Genomic DNA, 21781 nt, shown 5'->3' with positions numbered 1-21781 from the left:
TCTTCGCAGTATCCGTGCTGTTCCGAGCAATGCATTTTTCTGAATCGAGATATCGAGATACCCGTTTAATTTTCATAAATTTGACATTCGTAAGATGAAAAGTTCGTATGATAAGGTGTTCGTAAGTCTCACTGTATATATATATATATATATATATATATATATATATATATATATATATATATATATATAAAGAGAGAGAGAGTTACAGGTAGAGGTAAAGAGGTAGAGAGAGAGAGGTATAGAGGTAGAGATAGGAAGAGATAGAGAGAGAGAGAGACAGACAGACAGACAGAGACATACTGACCGATTGATTGATTGATTGATTGATTGATTGATTGATTGATTGATTGATTGATTGATTGATTGATTGATCGATCGATCCAGCTATTATTTTACAGTGTAGCTTTTTTGACACTGTGATCATGGTGGAAATCACCAACCTTGGTGTCTGTCAGTGTGTTTGTTTATGTGTGTCAAGCAATAGAATCTGCCCGATCTATCGTGAAACCACAGTCTCTTCACATGCAGGCCATTAAACAAGCCATTAAGATGATCTGAAATGCATTATGGGTGAACGTATAACACTTGAATAAATCATGACATTAACATCTAATTGATGTCATCTGAGAAAGGGAGAGAGAGAGAGAGAGAGAGAGAGAGAGAGACAGAGAGACAGACAGACAGAGACTGTGACTCCAACAAAAAATTCTTACATTTAATGTTCAATGCAACATTGAAAAAATGTAGTTTTTTTGGCAAACTCAGGGACAGATATTCAGATATATATATATAAGAATATATTCTTTTCATGTTTTTGTTTTGTCACTTTGTCCCCTTTCAAATTGCTGCTGTGGACTGCAAATAAATGTTTTCTGATTCAGATTTTGGGGAGGGGTCTGGAGAGACGGAGAAGGAGGAGGCGAGAGAGAAAGAGATAGAAAACAGAAATACAATAGGCTTTTGTTAGTGGCTGTTTAACATGCCCAAAATGTTATAGGCCGATTTCTGCATCGTTTCTGCAATGTTGTTGCCCAATGTACGCATTCCACATTGGTGGATGTAACAAACTGGCAAGGAAAACTCGATTATTTCCACATTTCTGATCATGATGTATGAACTTGGAGCTTTGGCCCCATTCGATGGTTGTCAGCCACTCCAAATATGCTACTGCTTCAGGCTTTTCTTTGTGTTGAACTTTTTATTTCTTCATGAGCGCATCTCATCGCTGCCGGACTGCCCGCCTACATGCACCTGCTCACCTAATGAAATTTACTGCACCAAAGCAGACAACAGCGGACTTTCCTCACTGTTCTTCCGGAATGCTGGGAGCTCTGAAAATCCTAGCAGGAGTACTCCAGACCTTTTCTATTTCAAGAACATCACTTCCATGTAAGTGCCACAGTCCTCTTACCATTTGACATGTATGAGCTCCGTCTTGGGAAATGTATGTAAAGAACTTCTCGTTTTAGAAAAAGGTGGAAATGAACACATTTATTAATCATGATTAAGCCGTTAAGACAATAATGATGTTAATTGCTCACAAAAACAATCAACGATTATTTAAGTAGAGCGCCTTCTAGAACAATTTGAATGTGAATTAAGAATATTCCCACTACTGATCAAGAACAAAACTGTGATATGCTGTCACTGCAATATCTTTTGAAATCGGTTCAAAAAATGTGTCAATGGTTCACTTTCGGAGCACAATTGATGCTATATAATCATCCTTTGTCATTTGAATGTTTGTTTTGTATTAACCATGTAAAGATGAGAATGTAGTCATAGGAAATGTATTTATAGACATTGTTTTTCCTCTACGTGGACTTTATTGTGCTCCTAATAATAATAATAATAATAATAATAATAATAATAATAATAATAATAATAATAATAATAATAATAATCTTCTTCTTTGAAAAATAACAGTAATAATAATAACAATAATAATACGTCTGTGTAAGCTCTTAGTCGTACAGGAGTGGTCCATCGATGAGAAGGTTTCTTCAGCCGTCATCTGTACTTCTTTGAAGGTGTCGGACGTTTCGCCTCCTATCCAAAAGGCTTCGTCAGCGAACTAAAGTCTGACTGGTCGTATCGGCCCTATTTATATATCCCTAATGTCCAGACCTGGTGGCGCCGGACACAGCTATGATAGGTCCCTACTCTCAGGTTGGGGGGGCAGAGGATCCCTCCCTGTGGCCCCACTGATTGTTCCTACATTCCTGACTAACGACTGGCCTATTAGACCCACTCCCACCGGTATCACCTCATCAGCATTACGAAAGTTGCCTAACCTGTTTGTGTTTGTAATTTTTCAGAAACTCCTGCAATGTACGGACAAAGAGTCCTTTGGCAACATAAAATTCCCACTTATTTCAAACCGATAAACACGTTAAGGCAAAAATTTGTGCATCCAAAAGATAGGCTACCAAATGAAAAACAAAGTAATGTAGTTTATTCCATACATTGTAAGAATGAAAATTGTAAAGAGCAGTACATTGGGGAGACTCAACAAATTCTCAAAAAAAGACTTTATCAACATCGCAGGGATAATACTAGTGGGCCTCAATCGGCAGTACATTTGCACCTAAAAGCTAGCAACCACTCATTTGACGACAATGAGGTTAAAATCTTAGCCAAAGAACATAGATGGTTTGAAAGGGGAGTAAAAGAAGCGATTCTTATAAAACAACAAAATCCTTCATTAAACCGGTCTGGTGGGGTGAGGTTCAATTTGGATCGTTCATACAATAGCCTGCTTAAGCAAAACAGGTTAGGCAACATTCGTAATGCTGATGAGGTTCGTAATGCTGATGAGGTGATACCGGTGGGAGTGGGGGTCATAGGCCAGTCGTTAGTCAGGAATGTAGGATCAATCAGTGGGGCCGCAGGGAGTGGTCCTCTGCTCCCCCCAACCTGAGAGTAGGGACCTATCATAGCTGTGTCCGGCGCCACCAGGTCTGGACATTAGGGATATATAAATGGGGCCGATACGACCAGTCAGACTTTAGTTCGCTGACGAAGCCTCTTGGATAGGAGGCGAAACGTCCGAAACCTTCACTTTTGTACAGATGACGGCTGAAGAAACCTTCTCATTAATAATAATAATAATAATAATAATAATAATAATAATAATAATAATAATAATAATCTTCTTCTTCAAAATAAAAAAAAATAATACTCTTCTTCTCGGAGCTTTTTGCTGATAATTTTACTATGATGGACTACCATTCTCCAGAACAGAAAAGCCATCAAAGGTGCGTCTGTTGCAAAAGGTGTTTCCGTGCTCTTAAAGCGACGGTCTCGGGCAATCGAAGATGTTCAAAAACTTCTGTTAATTTGGATTAACGAAAAGCACCTATCCGGCGACAGCGTGAGTAAAGCTATTTTATGCGAGAAAGCACGGCTAATTCACGCCGATATCGCCATGCGTCAATCTGGAAGTTCAGCGCTTATTGAGGATTTTAAAGCCAGTAACAGAACATCTGAGGAGGATGTTGCAGCATCAAGTGAGCTCATCAAGGCAATGTTGGCAAAGTGGAATGGTGTGCAGGCTTTTACCGAACAGTTCCATTCAGAAAAGACTGGCTATGACAATCATCAACATGATGAATGATAATGTGATGCCACAGCCTCGTAACACCTTACAAGTCAGAAAGCAACAGGTGTCAATTAAGAGGTTTTTAATCAGCAAAAATGATGAGGAGTCTCCAAAGAAAAAATAAGAGAAGTCACACCAGAGGTTAAGTTACCAACAGTCCTGATGGAAGGTGACTCTCCTTCCATAAGCCATCAACGACCATCAAAAAGGTCAATAAAACTTGATTTTACAGCACAGTTTATTTCTTTAATTACAGTCCTCATGTAATGTGCATCTCTAGCCAAACAGCAATTCCCTTTGACCTTCGACCTCCAACACCATTCCATCAAGCCATCAATGACGATCACAAATGTAAATAAAGTGACTTTATGATACAATGCAGTGTATTTCTTTCATTACAATACAATAGCACATTTATTATACGTAGAATAAGGTATGTTGTGTGTAGTTTTAAGGCTTATTTAGTTGAAAAGTATATTTTATGGAAACCCGGGAACGGATTATTCCCATTTTAATGGTTTCCTACGGGATTTTTTTTTTTAGATACACACTTTTCGCCTTACACACTCTGTCTGGGAAACAATTAAGTTCGTAAATTGAGGTCTCACTGTACAGTAAAGGTCTACAGTAATTTCATACTGTAGACCTTTTTCCCCCTCTCTAATGTTTACCATCAGTTCAATCTGCATGGCCTTCAACTCCGCTCTGTTCCCTGACAAAAAAAATTAATAATTTAAAACAGATTCTTTACTTACAGACAGTAGGTGTTCAAATACCTGACTTGTTTTGGTCGTATACTTCCGCCTTCGTCATAGTGTCAGACCAGTTCTGTATATATATATATATATATATATATATATATATATATATATAGTAAAGTCTCGTTATATTTCTCCACTGTGAGACTAATAAAGGCATATCCAATCCAATATCCATATCGATATCGGATATATCGATAGTCCCGGTTATATCGATATTTTTTCAGACTCCCTTGAATATCGATATAACGAGACTTTACTGTATATATATATATATATATATATATATATATATATATATATATATATATATATATATATATATATATATATATATATATAAAAATCCTCGTCTCACCCACCATGGGTGGTGTCTGTCCCCCATTTCAGCTCGGGTCCTCTACCAGAGGCCAGGAAGCTTGAGGGTTCTGCGCAGTATCCGTGCTGTTCCCAGCACTGCGCTTTTCTGGACCGAGATGTCCGATGTTGTCACCTTGACCTTCCAGGCTCTCTCTCTCTCTCTCTCTCTCTCTCTCTCTCTCTCTATATATATATATATATATATATATATATATATATATATATATATATATATATATATATATATATATATATATATATATATATATATATATATATATATATATATATATATGAAAGCAAACACGCAGCTGCAGCATCCATTGACGAAAAGAGATTCTCTCACATCTCCTGTCCCACACAAATCAGCTTCAATTCCATCCCGCGACATTTCCATATACGCATCGGCGCTTTGCGCTGACGCTCCATCCTTCTTATCGCGGGCTCCTCAAGCCATGTATCCATCCAGCCGCAGACTGTCCAACAGCACCGACCTTCCGCTGAACAAAGCGAGGCTGTGAAGATGCTGCCCATTACAGGCGCAAAAAAACCACAATGGCCCCTTTGGTGTCCAGCGATGACAGTCGAATGGCACCGACATTCCTCCCATTCAAAAACAGTCCTGGCATATTCATGCTGCCGAAAAGGCGCAACCGCTCAGCACAGTCTCCACCTTGATGAATGTCGTGGTCAAAAATGCTGAAAAACAATCCGTATCCGCGGTGTGGGTGGTGATGCTGCCTTACCATCAAAGTATTACCAGTCAATACAACTGTTTTTTTTTTTCCTACAGAATATGCGTTATGTCCTCAATGTAAAACAAATTACATTTTTATCAAAACTCAACTATTTATGTTGTGATGTTTGTGCTGTGCTGTCGAACCGCTATAAAGAAGTTATAAAACGATATATAGAAGATATAAAGATTTAATCTTGTACTGAAAATATTTATCCCTCTACATCTAGATTGTTAGAATTTTTTTTGGAGGTGATGAAAAATAACATTCGTGTTTGTTTTACTCATGTATTTAAATTAAGTTTCCATGTAATTTGCATGTACTTACAACATATTATATTATATATTACACATATAGTTATGATATAGTTGTGACATACTTATATAGTTGTGACCCAGTTCCATATACCACACACACACACACACACACACACACACACACACACACACACACACACACACACACACACACACACACACACACACACACACACACACACACACACACACATACACACACACGCGCGCACGCACACACGCACCCTCTTACACACAAACACACATTCCTGTTTCAATGGTTTTGTGAGGTCTGGATAACTCCAAATAAGGAGTGAGGACCATCGTTGCTGATAAGTTTACAGAAGAACTAGTGTTACATTTGAACACAAATGTCACTCCATTTCCCACTTCAACTTCTTGAAAAACAAAGAAATAAAAAGTGGACTTGAAACTGAAATCACATCAGGAATGAGGTTTCTGATTGGCTGAATAGATACTTTCAAAGTCCTCACCCCTGTTGTGAATTTGGTAGAAATATATTTTTTACTTTTTGCGGTATGAACTTTTTCCTCTCATTAACCATGCACACACACTCACACATACACACACACACACACACACACACAGTGAGTAAAAAGTGGGTGTGTCCATGTGAAATGAAAATACACACACAAAATCATCTTGGGTGAATTTGTGAGGACCTCTGTGAAACTATAACTTATGCATATCTCGAAGCCTTTACAATGAAAAACTTGTGAGGACCGGCCAAAAGGTCCTTACTTGTCAAAAATGTCCTCACTACGTCAGTGTATAAAATGTTTGTGGTCCTCACAAGACTAGTCATACAAACACACACACACACACACACACACACACACACACACACACACACACACGCACACACAAAACACTCGCGTTTTATTTCTGTGAAATAGTGATTGACTCACACTTTCTGTTGATTTACAGACACATTGAGAACTGGACTGGTCTGCAGACGTTGGGAGAAGGTCACATGGAACTCTACACAGGCTTGCAGAGACTGTACGGCATTAGATGCTTTCCGAAACATACGGTGGTCGCTGAAAAGGCCTGCAAAACTGTCAAACTGGACACATTACCTTGATTTGTGTCAAAACATCCATCCAAAGCGATTTTACAAATTATGGACACAACTTGTCCGCAGGTGTCGGTTGTCCTTTAAATAAATGTCAAGAAAAACAAGCAACATGGATAAACATACAATTTGATTTTTAAACCAGCAGTATGGAATATTCTGTAAAACTTTGTCCTGAATCTGTCGTTAATGTTTAAAGTTAATGACAGTTTGGCAATAAATTACTCTCTGCTTCTTATGTTGTAGGACTATTACGAGGAGTACTCTGCATACAATCCAGCCACGGGTTTTCTCGCAAAATCCTCAATTGAGCTACATGTAAGTTCCACCCTCACTCAATTAATGTCACCTTAGAAATTGCTTGTTGAAGGAATAAGTCACAGGTTATGTTGTTTGGAAATATTTTGCCCGTGTGGTCAACACTTCTACCTGACAAGGAGAAGCTTGTCAAGAAAGGCTTCTTCTGAAACTGTGTCACAGAAACTCACAACCTCCCTGACAACATGCATTCAAATGTTTTGTAGAAGAGATTCAAAATTACACAGCAATCGGTGAAAAGGTTTCTTCAACCGTCATCTGTACTTCTTTGTCCGATGTTTGTCTTCATATTCAAGATGCTTCTTACTGGTAGTTTCTGCCCTATATATATATATATACAGTAAAGTCTCTTTATATCGATAGCGGATATATCGATAGTCCCGGTTATATCGATACTACTTCTATGCACGCACGGAGAAAATTACATGCAAACAGGGTCGGATATATCGATAGTCCCGGTTATATCGATATTTTTTCGGACTCCCTTGAATATCGATATAACGAGACTTTACTGTATATATATATATATATAAATCCTCGCCTCACCCCCCATGGGTGGTGTCTGTCCCCCATTTTAGCTCGGGTCCTCTACCGGAGGCCAGGAAGCTTGAGGGTTCTGCGCAGTATCTGGACAGAGATATCCGATGTTGTTCCCGGGATCTGTTGCAACCACTCGTTCTGAATAACGACAGGCCTGTGATGGGTTTATTTTGATCGTTCGTCTTTGGTTCATTGCTTCTACGGGCGTTGGCGGCAGAGGATGGTTAAATCATCAGGAAGCCAGGTGTTGAACAGAAAGTTGGTTTAATCTTGAAAACAGCGGAGACATTGTGGGAGGTCAGCGAAGGAGGTAGGCAGAGAGAAGAGAGAGCGCCAAACTAGAAAGGGAGAGCATTTTCATGGTGCACAATGTGTGACGCGATAGGATGTGATGTAATGTAAATGCGACATCATGTAAGGGAAGGCAGGATATGACGTATCAGGAAGTCCAAAATGTAAACAAAGATTACGGAGCGATGTTTAGACATGTTTGTATGGCGAATTACCGCAACAGCCTGATTACCCCACTTCTTCCGGTATCACCTCATCAGTATTACTACTCCTATGTTGCCGAAGCAGGCTGTTGTACGAACGATCCAAATTGAAACTCACCCCACCATATTGGTTTAATGAAGGATTTAGCTAGACTATCAACATCGCAGGGATAATACTAGTGGGCCTCAATCTGCAGTACAAATGCACCTAAAAGCTAGCAAACCATCAATGTTCTTTCGCTAAGATTTTAACCTCATTGTCGTCAAATGAGTGGTTGCTAGCTTTTAGGTGCATATGTACTGCCGATTGTACTAGTATTATCCCTGCGATGTCGATAAAGTCTTTTTTTGAGAATTTGTTTAGTCTCCTCTATGTATTGCTCTTTACAATTTTCATTTTTACAATGTATTGAATAAACCACATTACTTTATTTTTCATTTGGCAGCCGATATTTTGGATGCACAATCTTTTGTCTAAAAGTGTTTCTCGGTTTGAAATAAGTAAGAATTGTGTGTTGCCAAAGGACCCTTTGTAGTTTTTCAGAAACCCCTGCAATGTAAGCTACCGCTACTCCTCTCCTTTTCATATCTTCAGGATTATTGGTTTCATTCCCTAGTCTATTCTTTTGACATTTGTTAAAAGACCACTGAGGGTACCCACAGTTTTTGAGTGCTCCTGTGACATGTTTTGACTCCTTTTCCCTCCCTTTGACACTCATTGGTATTAGTTTAGACCAGGGGTGGGCAAACTTTCTGACTCGCGGGCCACAATGGGTTCTAAAATTTGACAGAGGGGCCGAGCCAGGAGCATTTGGAGGGAGTGTTTGGGCTGGATATACTAAAGCATTAAAGGACAACCGACGTCTCCGGACAAGTTGTGTCCATAATTTGTCAAATCGCTTCAAATGACTTCTACTGAGTGTATTTTACAAATAGGAAAATGGAATTAGATTAAAATAACATACACACTGTGATTTATCAAGATTGCGTCTGTTTCTAATAAGTTTCAATCGATAGTGTTAAGTTAAAGAAATCAACATTTATTGAAAAATGGAATCACTTTCAATATTCAAAAGATATTATCACACAATGAAATACTCAAGCACAAGAATATTTACTTGTGTTAAATTCGCCAAAATCATGGATGGATTAACCTTACCGCGCGCTTTCCAAAATCGCCACGGCCGCCCTCGCCGTCACCCGCAAACAGTACACGAGTATCGATGCCAAGCACACAGCCATAGGCTACCGGCAGTTGAAATTTGCATACTCAGCACAGCAGCCAATCAGAAGCCTGCTTTTGACTTTCCCAAAAGTTATAAGGTCATTCATTTGCATATCATTTTCCAAAGTAGATGCACAGAACCTCAGCCCCGCAAGAAATATTCAAAAGAAACTAACACGATTTGTGACACTACAAAATGTAAACTTACATTATACCGTAACTGTAAAGTGTACTTGAGACTTATGAAAGGCGCTCAGTGGCTTGTAGGCAACAACGCAACGCAAACAATGCATTGTGCACCATGACGGCAAACGACAACTGGAGCAAAATCTTCAGGCACGAAAATTTACCGTAAATTAAGCATGGTCGCATTTGTGGTAGGTACAGCCTTAATTAAAAAAAAAATATATATATATATATATACTTTGCGACAATGTTTTTTTTTACGATTTCTCGTCTCTCTTTTTGGCCGTTCAGGCAACTTTTCAGAGTGTTTTCCGCTAATTTTTTCAGACTTTCAGACAGTATTATTACTATTATTTGGACAAGTTCGGCGGGCCGGATTAAAAAGTCGAACGGGCCAAATGTGGCCCGTGGGCCGTAGTTTGCCCATGCCTGATTTAGCCCCATGTTGGAGGGTTCTGATAACTCCGAGATTGTGTTGTAGTGGGTGGTTAGAGTCAAAAAGTAAGTCTTGGTCAGTGTGCGTGGCCTAAAGACTTTTGAATTTCTTGTTTTTTAATTATGACGAAAGTGTCGTCCACATATTTAAACTGTGCCGAGGTTTTGTTCCGGGGCAGGACTTTTTTCATCCCTTCCATGTAAAGATTTGCCACAATGGGTGAAACTGGGAAGTCAATAGCACATCCATGAATTTGTTTGTAAAATGTTTCCCTAAATTGAAAATAGGTAAGATTTAGACACATTTCCAATAATTGGCAGTTGTGGTCTGGTTTAAGTTCGGTTCTTTCATGCAGAGAAGAGTCCTCCAGCAGTCTCGTCCTCACTACTGAGACTGCTGCTGGGGTTGGGATAGACGTAAAGAGAGAACTCACATCATAAAATGTCAACGTTTCCTCAGGCTCCTATTTGAGGTCTTTGATACTCTCTACAAACCCTGCCTGTGGTGTTGTCTACGTGATGTCATGTGTTACCAACGAACGGAGCTAAGATACAATAGTCTTTTTAATATTTGGCTACATTGTATGTAGAGGAGTCAATGCTACAAACAATGGGTCTGAAGGGGAACCCTTCTTTATGTATTTTTGGCAGTCCATCGATACATGGCGTGGCCTCTCCCGGGTATAATCTAAAATACATCTGTTTGTCTATGTTTTTCTTTCTCTAACTTTTCTATCATTTCTTTCTTGTATCTACTGGAAGGGACACCTTTTAGTTGCTCTTGAGTGTTAGAATCACTGATTAGCCTATTTATTTTGTCTTCATAATCCAATGTGTTAAGAAGCAGTGTACATCTACCCTTGTCAACTGGCAAAATAGTAAGATTTTTATCTTTCGGTAGTTAACACCTTTCTTCTAATGTTATGTTAGACCAGGGGTCGGGAACCTTTTTGACTAAGAGAGCCATAAAAGTAAAATATTTAGAAATGTTTTTCAGTGAGAGCCACACAGACGCGCGCACATACAAACGCTCGCGCACGCGCGGTCACTTTTCAACAAAATATTAGAATGTATTATTTAAAATAACTTTGTGATAGTACTCACCGTTAACATGAATGGTTTTCCGTTCCTCGTGATTGGTAAAAATCCAGGCAAACGATTCAATTTGCCGGTCCCGAGGCGACGTTACTGCTAGCTAGCCTGCACACGGCTCATAAACTTCCACACTTGCTCTCTGCAATCTACTTCTCGCAGAAGTATGTTGATGCTAACGTTAACATGGGGCTTGTTAAAATGTCACTGACATTCGACTGTTTCATCGATGCTATTGTTTCATTGCAAATTAGAATCAGAACATTTTCTCTCCTCTAATGCTCCGGTGCATTCACGCTGAAGTGCACTAGTTGGGCTCATTTAAAGGGCCGTTTACCTGTTTCAATATGACGGCCACTATCATCCAATCAAAATGGCGCTTTCGGCCAACCTAGGTCAGTGACATCCAATCAAAATTGCGCTTTTCGCCAACTGCAGCCCCAACCGGAAATGAACGGCGAAAAAACGAAAATATGTATTTAGTTTTATCAGCGAGCCATATGCAATCATCAAAAGAGCCATATATGGCTCACGAGCCGTAGCTTCCCGACCCCTGTGTTAGACGGACGTGGTTTGGCACTAATGAGAAGGGCTGATATTTTTATACGCGTTTACCTGTTGCTGTATTTGTTTTCTTAAAAGTAATTTTTGAAAGGTTCCCTTTTGTCTCTCTTTGGTTTTGCTGTGGTGCCTCGTGTATCCTGATTTAGTGAATTCACGCACTTCCTGATAGATTTTGTGGGTAAGAACCCTCCAACATAGGGCTTAACTAATACCAACCAGCATCAAAGGTAGAGAAAAGTAGTCAAAACATGTCAGGAGAGCACTCACAAACTGTGGGTACTCTCAGTGGTCTTTTAACTAATGTCAATAGAAAAGAATAGAAAATGAAAACAAAAATACTGAAGATACAAAAAGAAGAGGAATAGCAGTACCATACATTGCAGGAGTTTCTGAAAAACTGCAAAAGGTCCTTTGGCAACACAAAATTCCTACTTATTTCAAAACGATAAACACTAAGACAAAAATTCGAGCATTCAAAAGATAGGCTGCCAAATGAAAAATAAAGTAATGTCGTTCATCCGATACAATGTAAAAATGAAGATTGGAAAGAACAATACATTAGGGAGACTAAACAAATTGTCCAAAAAAATAGTTTATCAACATCGCAGGGAAAATGCTCGTGGGCCTCAATCGACTGTAAAAGCTACCAACCACTCATATAGCCCGAAGGTTCTAGGCAGTAGCCATGCTGTTCCCTGCAATGCGCTTTTCTGGCTCAAGATATCCAATGATGTAAGCGGGATCTTTTGCAACCACAAACCAAGTTTGGGTGTCACTGCCACGAGTGAATGTCCCCATTGTGGGACTATTGAAGGCATCGGTTGAGAAATTATTTGGGGTTTACAACACTATCTGCCCTAAGACAGCTGGAATCTAAATTCAGATCAGAACTACACATTGGGAAACTTTAGAGTGTTCGGTCTTCAGTTCGGTGTTCAGAATGTGGGAGAAAACCACCAACACGCACAAGAAGAACACAAGATGGACAAAGCAAAGATTGAACCCACCACCTCTGCACTGTGAGGTCAATGTGCTAAGCGCTAGTCCACTGAAGGTTACAAATGACAACAATGATTCAGTAATTCTGGTTTAATGAATTTCTTTTGTATTATCTTCATCAGAAACTTTGCCAAGAACTCAATGCTGACAACGTTGTCCTGGCAGATCTTTGAAAATCTTCAGCTCATGGAACTGTAAGTTTAAATTTTTCACAGCCTATCTATCTATTTATCCATATATATCTATCTATTTATCCATCCATATATATATATAGACAGTAAAGTCTCGTTATATCGATATTCAAGGGAGTCCGAAAAAATATCGATATAACCGGGACTATCGATATATCCGACCCTGTTTGTATGTAATTTTCTCCGTGCGTGCATAGAAATAGTATCGATATAACCGGGACTATCGATATATCCGATATCGATATAACGAGACTTTACTGTATATATACTAGCTACAAGTACCTTGGTATACCACAGGCCAATGGCAACGTCGAACTAGCAACAAGGAAAGCGGCTACGACCAAATACCTCCAGCGGGTGAGGCAAGTCCTCAGAAGCCAGCTCAATGGCAAGAACAAGACCCGGGCAATAAACAGCTATGCCCTGCCAGTGATCAGATACCCTGCAGGAATAATAAGATGGCCAAAGGAAGAGATTCAGACCACGGATGTTAAGACCCGAAAACTCCTCACCATGCATGGAGGGTTCCATCCCAAGTCCAGCACCCTGAGACTGTACACAAGCCGTAAGGAAGGAGGCCGGGGACTAGTGAGTGTGAGAGCCACTGTCCAGGATGAAACATCCAAGCTCAATGAATACATCAAAAAGAAGGCTCCAACGGATGATGTACTCAGAGAATGTCTCAGACAATGGGGAACAGAGGATGAGGTGCTGGAAGAGGGACAATAATGGGAGGAAAAGCCCCTACACGGGATGTACCACCGAACCATAGCAGAAGTGGCTGATCTCAAGAAGTCCTATCGGTGGCTAGAGAGGGCTGGCCTAAAGGACAGCACAGAGGCACTCATCCTGGCTGCTCAAGAGCAGGCCCTGAACACCAGAGCAATCGAGGCAGGGATATACCACACCAGACAAGACCCAAGGTGTAGGTTGTGCAAAGAGGCACCTGAGACAATCCAACACATAACTGCAGGGTGTAAGATGCTGGCAGGGAAAGCCTACATGGAGCGCCATAACCAGGTGGCTGACATAGTCTACCGAAACATCTGTGCGGAGTATGGACTGGAAACCCCAAGGTCAAAATGGGAAACACCTCCCAAGGTGGTAGAGAATGACCAAGCATTTCTGGAGGGCACCACTTTCTTGGGGAATGACGTTGCAGCCAACATCGCTCATTACCAAAAGTGAAAATTTAGGTAATGATGATCCGAGCTATCGTCACTCCCCCCTGTTGAGACATCAAAAGTCTCAATTTGCCAACTGGGAACGTGTTTGCGTGGAACATGATCCATCATTGACATTGCACAGATTATCAATTTGTACAAAACCATTTGTCAATTATTTTTCCAAAATTTTGGAAGCCAAATCTTGGTATGTCGCCACATTGTTTGGGTGGAGGACAACCTTCCACAATTCTTTAGCACAAGTTGACATGGTCAGCAACATTATGGCAATCTGCGTAAATGTTCATCATACTCGCCTTTTGTCATGCAGTTGGAGGGCACCAGTTGACAGTCAGTTTCGCTTCAGCATAGGACATCAATCCGCGCAACCCAGCTTCATCTCCGGTCACCCTGTCACGGATGCACCAGGAGTTCTCCTGAAGAATCTCCTTCTCCCAATTCTGAAAGAAGCTGGTTAGCGTGGAGACCCTATACAATAAAATAATTGATTCCGCTTGAATCTCTGACTGACATCGGTGCCCACTCAACTCATTTGCCAATTCCAATCTTACCAACCTGAACGGTAAGGAATTCCTTTAATGTGCACCGCAGTCAATTATTTCACTGAAAGAGTGGGAGATGGACCAGTGCACAAGGTTCGGGCAGAAAACTGAGACAAAACTACCCATGTGTTGCACCGTAATCTCCTAATGTCTGTCAATGATTTGCCAGTTGAACAGCCAAATAAACAGAAAAAACAGCTAGACAGACAGGCTTATAGCAGGGAAGCAGTTGGGCAGGAGTCTGGTTATTCAGATGAAGAGGAGGGATGTTCATACAATCTCCGACAGTTACCTGTGTATACAAGGAAGACAGGCAGTCATCAGGTGTCTCAACCTGAACCGCACAATTTCAGAGCTGCGGCATCAGAATTCCACCCCCAGGCACAAACTACGGAACCAGAGGATGGGCAGCAGCTAGAGGAAGCGTTTCCATTGGTCGTACCAGCATCATTACCAAAACCAACACCAGCTGACAGCCTGCCTGCTGAGGGAAGCCCGGAACAACTTGTAATGGATGATAATGAGGGTGATGCAGGAGCGCCGGCGGAGTTGGTGGAATCGGACACCGCGTCACAAAGTGGAATGGAATCGCTGCCACGATGGTCTACTCGTACTCTAAGACCCAGAGAGATATTCACATATGAACACTTGGGTCATCCATCTTACCAGGCCTGGAGACCTGGGGTAAATGTGTTGTATACTTGCATGCCTTACCCCACGACTCATTATCTAGTGCGACCTGAACCCTATTGCTACCCTACCCCGACGGTATGGACTTGAATGTAGTTACATTTGAATGTGATTGACACCACCCTACGGAGACCAGACAGATGACTGTGCTTCTACTGGTACTTGACTACTTGTTGGTATAGTCAAGATGTCGGGGGACATCTTTTAAAACAGAGGAGAGTGTAGGGGGTTAGAAACGACCTCTGCTACTGTATGTTAGTCGATTAGACTACTAAGTCAGGAGAGGGCGCTACGCGCCTGTGAATGGAACAGAGGAAGGCGATGTAGGCTCAGCTCACGCATGTGCAGTTGTCATAAATGCCGTTGTGTGAAGCTGATTAACACGGTTGTCTCGTGTCGTCTTTTCCTCGTCGTTCACAGGTATTCAAAATAATAAGTGTTAGACATCCTTAAGATGTTAAAGTAATTGGGGACTTATTGGGCGATGCTATATATGAAACCTTGTTTTGTGGCTTTGATGAATATTTTGTGGTTTTGATGAATTTGGATTTTTGGATGTCAATTGTAGTTCCCAGTACAACACACACGAGCGTGCAGACGTGCATAAGCATGTGCGAATGTGGAGGATATATACAATGTATAGATGTTGAATGTATAGATCTACACATGAATGTATTCTGATATTGAAATTGCTGAATTGATGTTTTGATGAGTAAATGGGTCATAAATGCCGTTGTGTGAAGCTGATTAACACAGTTGTCTCGTGTCGTCTTTTCCTCGTCGTTCACAGTGCTACCTGCCTGTGACGTCTTTGGACCGACTCAGGTATCCCCTAGGCCTGAGGCCGGTTACACACTGCATTCAATTCATAATAATAATGGTAATTCATAATCAAATTAATCTCAACAGGTTACCCTGCCTTTTTAGTCGTAACTATAAACTACTTTCGAACAGACAAATGTCATCACTGTACGCAAAGGCAGCCAGAAGATAAATTAGCATTTGCCGCTGTCTTAATAAACGTTGGATTTCCGCCATCGCATCTCCAAAGTTGAATATGTTTTGGTCGATCAAGCCTAATTGTCCCAATTCGTCGCTCACTAGATGGTTGGATGAGAAATATTTGCAAAAAATAAAAATTGTCATGTATTTGAATAAATGCCAAACACTATACTTTTGGAAATCAAAACCATTATCAACAGAGGATCTGTCATCAATCCCAAATCATCAGTTGGGTGTGTCAAACTCTAAATGTGCAAGTGAATTACACCAGCCGTTGCGGCTTCTCTTGTTGGATCTTCTATGAAAATTGAAACGGAGATTACATTTTGTTTCCAAAAACATCAAGAATCAAAATGCTGAATCAAAAGTGGCTGCGCCTAGAAAATCACAGGACGGGTGGATGCAAGTGGCTTGTGCATCTCACAATTCATCAATTCGTCCTGCAAATAGAACAATTTCTCAACCGCCATATCCCAGCTCTGTTTGAGAATTGTTGCGGTTCACATCATCTGCACAAAAAGTAATGAAAAATATGTTAGTCATCAAATTTTGCAATTCAATCTTGTCCTCTTCAAATTAATTTCTCCGCTTAGAAACTAATAAAGGTGAATCAAATCATCTGTTCTTTTACTACAGGGGGATGACAATTGTCAGGTCAAAACAAGTGTAATGATCATGTCACAATCATTATCTCAATAAATCTATAAACTCTTCTCTTACGAAACGTTCCACAATATCAACTGGTAAATCTCTTTTAAATAATTAATCACAGGCGAATCAAGCAACATTTACCTTGCCAATTTCCATCCAATTAGAGATACACGTTCCTGTCATTTAGCCTTATTTACTGACTATTTTCAGAATCAGAATCAGAATCATCTTTATTGCCAAGTATGTAGAACATACAAGGAATTTGTTTCCGGTAGAACACGCTGCACTAGTATCGTCGTCAAAAAAAAAAAAAAATGCTAAGTGGCACTATACAGTTCCATTTTGGCTACTGTTGAAGAGTTCAAAGAGTTAATGGCTTGGGGGAAGAAGCTGTTTATTCACTTTTTTCCAATTGAAATGTCCTTTTATACAATTTACATATCATTTTGCATTCGCAAATCAGGGTTTCAAAGTTATTCGTCCCGATTGCAGACAAAAACATTGCAATCCTGACTACAAGGTGTTCAATTCTCTTAGTGAAATCACTGTATCCAATCTAACAAAAACACTCTACTTTTGCCTTCAAATTCACTCAAGTTTGGCTTCTGTTTATTCATTTATGTGTTGGCTTATTTATTTGTTCACTCACTCTAATTTGCCTGCCTATTTAATTCAAAGAGCTATGGGAAAAAAGTGTTACGTCATTCATGAAGACGTCGAGCTGGACAGGTTTCCCGATGAGACAGGATAGTCATCAGCATGACACCCCCGTCGAGTCCTCTTGTAATGACAAGGCTCTTTCCCCAGGGCACATTCTCTCATCCTGTGAAATGAGAAAAGAGAACTGCGCGGCAGATTTCATGCAGGAAGGAACAATGTTTATGCACAATACGTTTGTGAATACGTCTGTGTAAGCTCTCAGTCGTACAGGAGTGGTCCATTGATGAGAAGGTTTCTTCAGCCGTCATCTGTACAAATTTGTCTGTAATCTGTAAACCTTCAAATGTGTACATATGACGGCTGAAGAAACCTTCTCATTGATACGTTTGTGAATGTTAACGCAACCGTTTTATTCATTTTATTTCCGGTTATTTACCTATTCGCGAACGAATTTATTTGCCGATACTAGATTACGGCTGTGAATTTACCCCCACCCCTTTAGGGCAGAGAAGGAAGGAGGATGAGTGGGCTGCCCGCTCTCTCTGGGCAACCCCCCCTCCCTTTGTTACAGCGAATATCACACAACGCGCGCACATACACGAAAATACAATACAAATACAATGCACACACATACACAAAAGCACACAATGAAACACACAAAAAGGGAAGACAAAAGACACAAGATAAAAGACAAAGGACAAAAGACACAAATCATGGACAGACGGCTCCTCCAAATGCCCCCCACTCAGCCGAACCCTCTTTGTCCCCACGGACTGCCCTCGGACAATGAAACTCCCTGGGGAACCCCGTAGTAACGGCTAGAGGTGCTGACAACGCGCCAGTGTTGGTGAATGCATTGATGTTGCGGTAATCCACGATCTATTGCAGCTGCAATTAAACAAAAAAAAAAAAAAAACACAATCGCCTGGCTCCAAATTAAGAAATCAATATTTAATAAATCAATTCTTCACCAGCCCTCGCACCCGAACTTCCAGGACTGAAGAATCTCCTTCTGGAACTTTCGCGGTCTTACAATACGTCCGCCGGCGGCGCGGCAGCAGGCTTTGTCTTGATCCGAAATGGCGTCAATCAGTCGCGTGCGAAAACTCCGCACATCGGCTCGAATTAGGGTGGTCCGCCTTGACTCGATCGAAATTCATATTACTAGCCGAAGATACGCAGATTAACCGTAAAGAGTTACTTTTGGCCGAACGAATTCCACAATACATTCACTCAACATAGCTGCATGCTAGCGGTGAAACTCACCCGTGAATCAATCCTGAGAGACGGACACCAGAAGGGAGGGGCTGCCCACTCGAACACTCTTGAAGGAAAAAGAGACACAAGGCCCACTCCTTCTCCCCTTCCGAAGCCATCAGCTATGACCCGGAGTCTTTCACGGCACCAATAATAATGGGTTTATTTTGATCGTTCGTCCTTGGTTCATTCCTTCTACGGACGTTGATGGCAGAGGATGGTTAAATCATCAGGAAGCCAGGTGTTGAACAGAAAGTTGATTTAATCTTGAAGAGAGCGGAGACATCGCGGTGTCAGCCAAGGAGGAGGCATGGCGAGGAGAGAGAGAGACGAACGCAATGGGAGAGCATTTATACGGCGCACAGTGTGTGACGCGATAGGATGTGACGTAATGTAGATGCGACATCATGTAAAGGAAGGCAGGATATGACGTATCAGGAAGTCCAAAACGTAGAAAGCGATGTTTAAAGATATTTGTATAGCGAATTACCCCCACAGATATTCCAAAATCTCATTTATTGGGCCTTTTATTATCACAATCAAATATCCAGAAATGGCAGATAGTCTTCTGCTGTTGTCCGCACCAACCCAGTTCAAGTTTTAAATGCATATACCTGATGAATATGTTTATAGCATCTAGGCTTTTTGATTTTGTTAATAAATTCTTTGAATAAAACCTCATTCAGAACGTCAGTTTAAACACCAACAACAACCATTATACAAAAGCATCAATAACAATAAAAATCTAGAGTTCCTAACCGGGTTACGATGGCCTATCAACCGCAGAAACAGTCACTGTCTCTGCATCACTGTAAAATTATCTCAATTCAAAAGTTGATCAATTGTAAACAAAGCGCTGTTAATTAGTGACATTATTATAACTTCTAATCTTGACTTGTATACCCTCAGCAAAACTTGGCTAACAGAAGTGTTTGAAATAATGTCTGCCCGGTGGCCCGGGGCGTACAACTTCTACGTCGGGTGTACAACTTTCAAAACGTCTCGGCCCGGGTGGCCAACTACCCCTTCAAGAAAAAAAAAACATTTTTTTTTTTCAAATCAAACGTTTTTTTTATTCAATAAAGATAAATCTAAAAGCAAACCGCTACAAGCCAATTGGACTCCTCTTTCTAAGCGGCTTTCAAAACTCTCAAGTACACTTTTCAGTCATGGTGTAGTCCAAAGCACGAAACAAGTGTACTTGAGGGTTTTGTAAGCCACTTAGAAAGAGGAGTCCACGTTGCTTTGAGCAGACAACGGAACGAAAACATTGCATTGTGCACCATGACGAAAAATGACAACTGGAGCACAATCTTCAGCAAGGGGCAGGGGCAGGCAACTTTTCAGAGTTGTCTGCTCGGGTGTCCGCTAACTTTTTATCTTGAGTTTCAGACACTGCTAACAGGGTTCCAAAACATAATGATAAATGAGGCAAGACAAACAAATTTTAGTTTGATGAAGAAATGTCACAGTGGCAAAAGTAAGGCAAGAGAGTCTGTGCTGTGTCAAATTCCAGCTTCGGCCTTCCTGTGTGGAGTTTGTATGTTCTCCTGCGTAGGTGTTCACCGGGTCCTCCGGTATCCTCTCACATTCCAAAGACATTCATGGGAGGCTGATTGAAAAGAGTAAACGCAAGCACTGCTGAATTATACTGTACATACCGCATACACTGTACAACATTTTTCAGATAGGTTGACTAGCATGGAATGCAGATAACTTGGAAGGTGTACTCTCTCAATATGTAATGATTTTGTTGATCTATGATTGTTTAATCAGTGTTTTGCAGTAGCTTTTCTTTTTCATTGCAGGCATTTAGAAGATGTAATCTTTGATTGTGGGTGTCAGATTCGCTGGCTGCAGCTATGGCAACAAAGGGGAGACGTGGGGCTCCGTAGCCAACAATTATACTGTGATAATAGCTCAAAGAAGATACTGCTGCAAGAAATGAACATCAGCAAATGTGGTAAATATTCCTGCTCTTTGCTCTTGAGGATTTTTTATCTCAAATGATGAAACCAGCTGGTTATGTACAGGAAAAAAGAATCCAACGTACAACAAAAAACAAACAAAACACTTTTCAAACAAGTACCGTTGTGGGTTGTGAACTGTTATATATACATGCGGTATATATGAAAACAGACAAACAAAATCAGGTTGAACAAATACTTTGCACATTTTATAATTGGTTACGCCATTGATGAAAAGGTTTCTTCAGCCGTCATCTGTACTTCTTTGTAGGTGTCGATTGTTTCGCTTCTTATCTAAGATGCTTCTTCAGCGAACTAAAGTCTTACTGGTAGTATCGGCCCTATATATACATACATACATACATACATACACATATATATATATATATATATATATATATATATATATATATATATATATATATATATATATTAACCACATCGTCCGTCTCCACGGGATTCCGGCGGACATCGTGTCGGACTGGGGACCGCAGTTCGTTTCCAAGGTATGGAAACAAGCTTGTCGTCTGGCTACCAACCTCAATCCAACGGCCAGACAGAGCGCAAGAACCAGGACCTGGAAGTGGCTCTACGGTGCATGTGCCTCCACCGTCCAGCGTCTTAGGCCCTCCACTTGCCATGGCTGGTCTCCTCAGCCACAGGTCGGTCTCCGTTCATGTCTGCCTGTGGTTATCAGCCGCCGCTGTTCCCCACCCAGGAGGGCCAGGTGGAGGTCCCGTCTATCCAACACCACCTCAGACGGGTCCATCGAGTGTGGAAGGAGACCAGGGCTGCCCTGTCGCGTACGGCGTCCCGGAACCAACACATCGCGGATTGTCGTCGCCGCCAGGTGTGGCTGTCCACTAGGGATCTCCGGTTGGCCGGGACATCGGCCAAATTGGGTCCGCGGTTCAAGGGCCCCTTCCCTATCGA

The 21781-nt window shown here is 41.0% G+C and overlaps 1 protein-coding gene and 1 pseudogene across 1 annotated transcript in view; one reads left to right on the top strand and one right to left on the bottom strand.

Annotated features, from left to right (window-relative positions):
• The window catches only part of LOC148898532 (uncharacterized), a 143227-nt pseudogene that overhangs the window by 111627 nt on the left and 9819 nt on the right, over positions 1-21781 (bottom strand).
• Positions 711-21781, top strand: part of LOC148898531 (NT-3 growth factor receptor-like) — a 52874-nt gene continuing 31803 nt past the window's right edge. Inside the window, exons 1-5 of the mRNA XM_088995750.1 lie at positions 711-1392; positions 6704-6778; positions 7098-7169; positions 12827-12898; positions 20690-20844. Coding sequence (XP_088851876.1) covers positions 1109-1392; positions 6704-6778; positions 7098-7169; positions 12827-12898; positions 20690-20844 — 658 coding nt within the window. The 5' untranslated portion in view covers positions 711-1108. The remainder of the gene's footprint in view (positions 1393-6703; positions 6779-7097; positions 7170-12826; positions 12899-20689; positions 20845-21781) is intronic.

The sequence above is a fragment of the Hippocampus bargibanti genome, linkage group LG05 (assembly GCF_051943395.1).
Source record: "Hippocampus bargibanti isolate YZ-2025 linkage group LG05, ASM5194339v1, whole genome shotgun sequence".
NCBI lineage: Eukaryota > Metazoa > Chordata > Actinopteri > Syngnathiformes > Syngnathidae > Hippocampus > Hippocampus bargibanti.
Note: the sequence above shows the minus strand (reverse complement) of the source record. Positions and strands in the feature narration are given on the sequence as shown.